General features: G+C 47.9%; 1 protein-coding gene across 1 annotated transcript; it reads right to left on the bottom strand.

The window, feature by feature from the left end:
• Positions 1–223: 223 nt before the first annotated feature.
• On the bottom strand, positions 224–6,071 carry LOC138975369 (zinc transporter ZIP1-like). Its single transcript, XM_070348031.1, has 2 exons — positions 4,171–6,071; positions 224–3,633 (listed from the first exon to the last, which is right to left on the bottom strand). Exons 1-2 carry the CDS (start codon positions 4,934–4,936, stop codon positions 3,155–3,157), a joined length of 1,245 nt encoding a protein of 414 aa, XP_070204132.1. The 5' UTR covers positions 4,937–6,071; the 3' UTR covers positions 224–3,154.
• Between the last annotated feature and the right edge of the window lie 1,319 nt (positions 6,072–7,390).

Here is a 7,390-nt window from a genome sequence, read left to right as displayed (position 1 = left end):
TACCGTATATACTTTTTCAGGCTGCAATGGTTCTTTCTTTTCTTTATTTGGTGTCTAACGTCGTTTTCAACCACGAATGTTATATCGCGACGGGCTGCAATGGTAAGCTATTGTACATAGCACACTATGCGAGACCACAATATTTTAAAAGTACACCGGGACATTTCGGTTTTTGGAGCCTTGTAACTCTCTTAAATTCTGCAGTGGGGGTTCATGGACCCTCTAAAAATTGAAAGTGGGGGTCCCGGGAACTTCCAGGAGGGACCTCCGTGGGGAGCCCTGCATGATCGCTAGCATATTTGGCCAGGAGTCAAAATAAACCAATGTAGAAAAATCTGGCCATGCTATCAGAATGAATTTCTTAATAGACGAAATCCAAAAGTGGCTAGAGCTAACCAATCGGTAAGCGCGATAAGAAAATATCGCTGACGAGTCACGGCCGAGTCGAGCAGTGCTCAACTGAGTTTTGGAGTCGCTGACGAGTCACGGCCGAGTCGAGCAGTGCTCAACTGAGTTTTGGAGTCGCTGACGAGTCACGGCCGAGTCGAGCAGTGCTCAACTGAGTTTTGGAGTCGCTGACGAGTCACGGCCGAGTCGAGCAATGTTCAATTGAGTCTTGGAGTCGCTGACGAGTCACGGCCGAGTCGAGCAGTGCTCAACTGAGTTTTGGAGTCGCTGACGAGTCACGGCCGAGTCGAGCAGTGCTCAACTGAGTTTTGGAGTCGCTGACGAGTCACGGCCGAGTCATTTCAAAATCGCTGGCCTGGGGCTGTTCAAATGACTTTTTGCCGATTCGGCCTCAACGACTCGGGAGCGATTTTCAATCAATCAATCAATGAATCAATAGGAAGCTTATATAGCGCGTATTCCGAGGGTACAGTTCTAAGCGCTTGTCGAAGAGTTGTCAACACAGGACTAACAAAGAAACTAACATCTACAGACGGACACGAACCCTATCACACACTAGCAAACCCTGATAAACATACAACAAACAACTGTTTAACAACAATGTACACATCAATAGCTAGGTCCAAACAAAATAATATTAAGCACAAAGAAAACACCTCTCACAGAGCACAGCACAAGAATGTCTTTTGGGGCACAACACATCACGTCGAACATGAAAGTCGCAGCCAGCTACGGAACCGGAACGGTTGGCCTAGTGGTAAGGCGTCCGCCCCGTGATCGGGAGGTCGTGGGTTCGAACCCCGGCCGGGTCATACCTAAGACTTTAAAATTGGCAATCTAGTGGCTGCTCCGCCTGGCGTCTGGCATTATGGGGTTTGTGCTAGGACTGGTTGGTCTGGTGCCAGAATAATGTGACTGGGTGAGACATGAAGCCTGTGCTGCGACTTCTGTCTTGTGTGTGGCGCACGTTATATGTCAAAGCAGCACCGCCCTGATATGGCCCTTCGTGGTCGGCTGGGCGTTAAGCAAACAAACAAACAAAACAAACAAAAGCCAGCTACGGGAAGAACTGAGTCTTCAACCTACTCCTGAACGCGTCAAGAGAGGGGCTCTGGCGAAGCTCAAGCGGCAGGGACTGAGTTCCAGACGGAGGGGCCCGCGGAGGGAAATGCACGCTGACCAGCAGATGCGAGTTTCGAGCGAGGGATGTGAAGGCGGAGTGGGTCAGCAGCAGAACGAAGGGGACGGTCGGAGGGCTGGGTGTACAGGTCCAGGGAGGATTGAAGGTACTCGGGAGCAAACGACTAAAGTTGGTCACAAGTTGGTTGTAAGTCAACCATGTGATCACGACTTAATATGGAATAAGCCCCTCCTTCTTCTTTGACACAAAATCAACATACTGACTGCGCTCGTTCACGTGACCGGAAGTGACGCCCATACCGATGGCGAGGCCAATGGGGGCCATGAGGGCGAAGACGAAGAGGAGGAGGAAGGCCAGGGCGGTGGCCAGTTCCAGGCCCAGGGACACGGCCACGATGATCTTGTGGATGGAGATGGCGGCGATATCCAAAATCAACATACTGACTGCTGCCTGTGGAAAATTGTGCATGTTTTTTTTTTTTTTTGGTATGAATTGATTTTACAGATTGAGATGTAGTGACTATTTTTCAAAAATTATTTCATCCAAAAAGTGTCACTTTGCGCAAGAAGCAGTCAGTGTGTTGACTGTTGGTACGTGTCCAAATGGAGCGATGGCCTCATCCCATGTAAAAGCCTGGTCAGATCTGACTTTGTGAGGGACACCGTTTACACGGGAAGGACTTACTGTGCCTTTAATCTTATCCGAGGAAAAGATATCGAAAAAAATGACCAACATTTTAAACTTTAACACATTTAGTCTTTCCAACAAGATCTGACTCTTCACACAACTGTGGAACAAAAATAATCGAAATAGTTACCAGTCCATCCAAGCCGTATATGTTTTATTAGAAAGCCGAGCAAGCAACTTTCATGCGTAAAATGTCATATCTGTATAGTTACATAGTCCTTGGCCGTAAATTGATAACAAAACCAACTTTAAATCCATGGGTAGCGGCCGTGTCTCCGCGATGGCGCGTGTGCACATATCACGTGCGAGTACATTCCCCTTGACGCTCTTTAGCAAAAAATACACTAAAGTGTGATCAGGGCTGAGGTGCACGAGAAAGTTACCACCCAAACGGGAGCCACCCGCAATGTTGGATTGGTTGAAACTGAGATGTGTTGTGATTTCTACGAATCAGAACCCGCGGTTTGTTCTCTCCCGTTTGGGTGGCACTCTTTTTCGGTTCGTGTACCTCGGCCCTGAACCAACCAAACAAACAAACAAACGTCGATGCTGTCTTGGATAACTGAAGCAGTTTTCAACGGTCAGTGAATCCACTCTTCAAGGTTTGTCTTAAGTGTCAGAGCTGTGCCCTTAGTCAGTGTCCCATGTTTGGCCTACGCCGTCAGTAAATTTCATCAGGGTTATGGCGCAATTCACTTTTCGCAGAATGTAAAGCATGTGTCAAAGATTTCAGCCAGTGCCATGGCACCTATGTCTACCTGAGTCAGCGTCCTACGACCTAGCGTCCTACGACCTTATTCAGTGTCTCAAATTTTGGCCAGGGCAATGACGCCTTCGCTCAGAGTTTGGTCAGGGTACTGGAGCCCACAACCTTAGTCAGTGTCTTAGATTTTGGCTAGGGCCAATACGCCTACGACCTTAGTCAGTGTCCCATATTTTGGCCAAGGCCATGGCGCCGAAGCCAGCGGCGGTGACGACGATCTTGAGTACGCTGCTGGCACAACCAAGCTCCTCGGCCAGCACCTCGAAGAAGGTGACGTACAGGAAGGACCCCGTCGCCACCGCCTGCAGCAAGCTTCCGGCCAGCAGGTGCGCGCGCTCGTTCACGTGACCGGAAGTGACGCCCATACCGATGGCGAGGCCGAGCGGCGCCATGAGGGCGAAGACGAAGAGGAGGAGGAAGGCCTTGAGAGGCCTGGAGGCCAGGGCGGTGGCCAGTTCCAGGCCCAGGGACACGGCCACGATGATCTTGTGGATGGAGATGGCGGCGGCGGTGGTCCAGATGTCCGCGTCGGTGTCCTGCAGCCCCACAGCCAGGCCGTCGAAGATGGTGTGGAACGACAGCGCCAGCAGCATCACCAGGGCCCTCAGGCCGGACTGCGCCGAGAACCGATCCTCTGTACAGACAGATAATTATCCAGATAGAGCTACGTTACGGACTGCGCTGCAAACCGCTCCTCTGTACGGATAGATAGTTATACAGAGTAGAGACGTGTGGGTGATGGACAGCATGACGGCTCTCAGGTCGGACTAAGCTGCAAACCGCACCTCTGTGCAGTCAGATAATTAAACAGATAGAGCCGTGTGACAAAAAGCGCCGCCGAAGCTCTCCTTTGTACAGACATATATATAGATAGAGACGTTTGTTCGATTCTAGCACTACGGCAGACAAGCATTCACAAGCAGACACGTGCGCATCTACCTACCCAACCCGACCCAAACAAAATCCACCACGACAGAAAAGCATTTATAAGCAATCACGTGCGCACCCACTTATCCCATCCGGCCAAAACAAAATAAATTCACCAGCCCATATACGCACATACACACACACTCATCCAAGCCGCAGACACACACACACACACAGACGGACACACATTTGACAAAAACAATATAAATTAGCTCAATACTTTTAAAATCAGACAATATTTTACCTGACTCATCACCTGTATTTTTCCTCTTCTCCTCGCCCTGCTCCTGCGGGCTACTGGCTGTGGTATTGGAGGGAATCTGTGCTTCTGTTCCAGAAATGACGGAGACGGTGGTGAGACTATTACCCACTATCAGGTCAGTTGTCCTCGCTGCAGTCAGCTCAACGCCCGTGTCGGGTGCAACTCTATGAGAATGTCCAAAACTGTTCACCTTATCGTGATTCCCAGAGATTCCCACGACTTGCCCGGAGTGCCCGGAGTGCGTGAAATCGCCCGATTTCACGCCTTCCCCGGAGTTCTGGAGATAGTCCGAGCTCAAGATATTCCCGGCGTGCCCGGAATCGCCCGACCTCACGATTTCCCGGGAGTGCCCGAAGTGATCCATCCGCCCGCCCTTGCCCACGCCGGGGTGCATCTTCCACATCACGGGGGTCTTCCTGGAGAGGAACACGGCCACCCTTTCCACCAGGGCCACGAAGAAGAATCCCACGGCGATGGCGAGGTGGAAAAAGGGGTAGTCGTTGTGGAAGCTGGCGACTTCTTTGAAGTCCTGGTACTGCTCAAAGCCTTCCACCAGGAGGTTGAGCAGGCAGGTGGCGAGGAACACCCCGCCAGCGAAGCAGTTGAGGAGGGAGAGGACGGTCTGACCTCTGGTGGAGTTGACCTTGGAGCGACAGCGCGTGAAAAGGAGGATGGGGAGCATCCCCGGGATGATGGTGATGAGGAAGAAGATGACCAAGACGATGCCCTTCTCTGACCTCGGATCCATTTTGGGCTGATTTTTTAATTTAATTTTTTTTTTTATTATTGACTGCTGATGAGACACACGATGTTAAACAAACAGAAGAGATCTTTGCTCACCAAGACAAACACAAAATTATTTAAATGCCAATGTCAAATGTCATTTGTTTTGTCTTGTTTGCTTTTTGTTTTGCTTTCTTCGCCCTTCTGTACCTGTTCTGGATTCTGAACTTTGGGACGTTGGCAGTCTATCTGTTCTTGAATATCAACTTTGATTTGTCTTGTATAATTATGTTCTTGTTTGTCTTTTTGATTTTTGAGCCTTGGCGTTCCGTAAACCCACAGATTTCTAGTAGACAAGAAACACAATTCAATTAGCACCGGTGTCTTTTTCCGCGATTTCAAAGTTTCTGGTAGCGTAGCTGTCTGAGCAGGCAGTCATTGAGAAACAAGCTACACAACTATGTTATATGTTTCTGGTATCACAACAGTCTCACCGGGCAACAGTAGCGTGTGCAAACTACGCAAATATTTTAAAATTTCTGTTATCATAACAATAGTAACGACGGTGTGCAAACGACACAAACATTTCAAAGACTTTAGTATCACAGCAATCGGACCGGGCAATTGTAACGTGTGCAAACTACACACAGATTTCAAAGTCTCTGGTATCACAGCAATCTGACCGGGCAATTGTAACGTGTGCAAACTACACACAGATTTCAAAGTCTCTGGTATCACAGCAATCTGACCGGGCAATTGTAACGTGTGCAAACTACCCACAGATTTCAAAGTCTCTGGTATCACAGCAATCTGACCGGGCAATAGTAACGTGTGCAAACTACACAAACATTTCAAAGTCTCTGGTATCACAGCAATCGGACCGAGTAACTTCGTGTGCAAACTACACAAACATTGAACAGTCGGTTTCTGCACTGGAGCCACGGCAATCTTACCAGGCAGTAATATGTGCAAACTACACAATCATCAAACAGTTTCTGCACTGGTGCAACGGCAATCTTACCAGGCAGTGATATGTGCAAACTACACAAACATTTAACAGTTTCTGCACTGGTGTCACGAAAATATGTCCATGCAATAACATGTACGAATGCACATAACACAACAGGTCGGCAAATGAAGGACTCCACGGGGGTAGACGATATATATATATATAAACCGGACATGTGCAGTGGACAAACAGTTTTAGGGCGTTGGTAGGTGCACCCAGTGTGAAAATATATATACCTGCGTCGTTGTTCCGGGTGTTTTCGTCCGGTTTAAAGATGCTTCAATTCTGTCTCACAGCATGTTTATTATATCAATATATGACGACACGATTTCCCGGTCGTTTAGAAGCTACACAGCAAATACAAGCGTGAGCTTAGCCTGATATTTGACTTAAAGCCCTTGAAGCATATTATCACAGTCCGGCCTTCCCTTAAAAGCAGTTCGGCTCACCTTCTCAGATATGGTCAGGCTTTTGTTTGGGGTACTAAAGAGCGTCCTTCCACTTATCAGGCGCATGCCCAAAATCCCCCCCCCCCCCCCCCCCCCCCCCCTCCCACCCCCCAAACCACCTCTGCATTTTTAATTTCATTATTTTAATTCAAATTTTGTTTCTCCATATACAAAGCCGGGTTTTCTCGTCTCACATGCCCCTAATGGCTTTGCCGTGAGGGCGTAAAGCTTAAACTTTCCTTCCCCGACAGCCCGGGTGATTTCTGTGCAAATAGGGCATTTCAGTGTTAATGAATTGCTTTTGTTACTCAAAGACCCCTTAAAATTGTCAATCTGCTAAATGTATTCACTATAAGACTACTCCCAGAAAACAGGCAGGCTGTGGGGGGTTTGCGGTGTGAGTCCAAGTAGTAAAAGGGTACATAGCATACTCATGTACCAAGTAAAAGACTGGACAAATCTACTGCGATTTTCCCTATTATATCCAAAAACAAAGAGACTGCCAACGTTCCAAAATTCAGAATCTAAAATCAAGAAAGGTAAGTTGTTGGAACGTTGTTATTGACAAAATTACGTTACAGTCACAAATATGTCGACCCAACGGTCTTTTAAGTGAACAGACAATTCACAAACAAATATCACAATAAGCTTATCTTGATGCATTTCAGTTTTCGCCCACTCGCGCCAGTAAGCCGAGCGAATGATTCATATTTGTGACTGTAACGTAACTTTGTCAATAACAACGTTCCAACGATTTTCCCTATAGTCAAATACACGAGAAGGGCGGTAGCTTTAAAAGGGGCAGGAAACCCTGGTTCGGGGTGCAAAGTCGCGTTGATCCAGGTTTTTAACGCAAGAGCAGGTTTCTTGCAGGACAAGTTTCAAGTTTACCTTTCTTTTCAAGCAACGTACAAAATACACCGCACTGTAAAGGTGGTTGAGAGTCCAAAAACGGGGTTTTTTTAACCTCTAAATTCTTATCGGATTAACGGTAATTGTTCTCGTGTCAGACGGGGTCAGC

Source organism: Littorina saxatilis, linkage group LG9 (genome assembly GCF_037325665.1).
Source record: "Littorina saxatilis isolate snail1 linkage group LG9, US_GU_Lsax_2.0, whole genome shotgun sequence".
Lineage (NCBI taxonomy): Eukaryota > Metazoa > Mollusca > Gastropoda > Littorinimorpha > Littorinidae > Littorina > Littorina saxatilis.
This window is presented reverse-complemented; position numbering and strand designations above follow the sequence as displayed.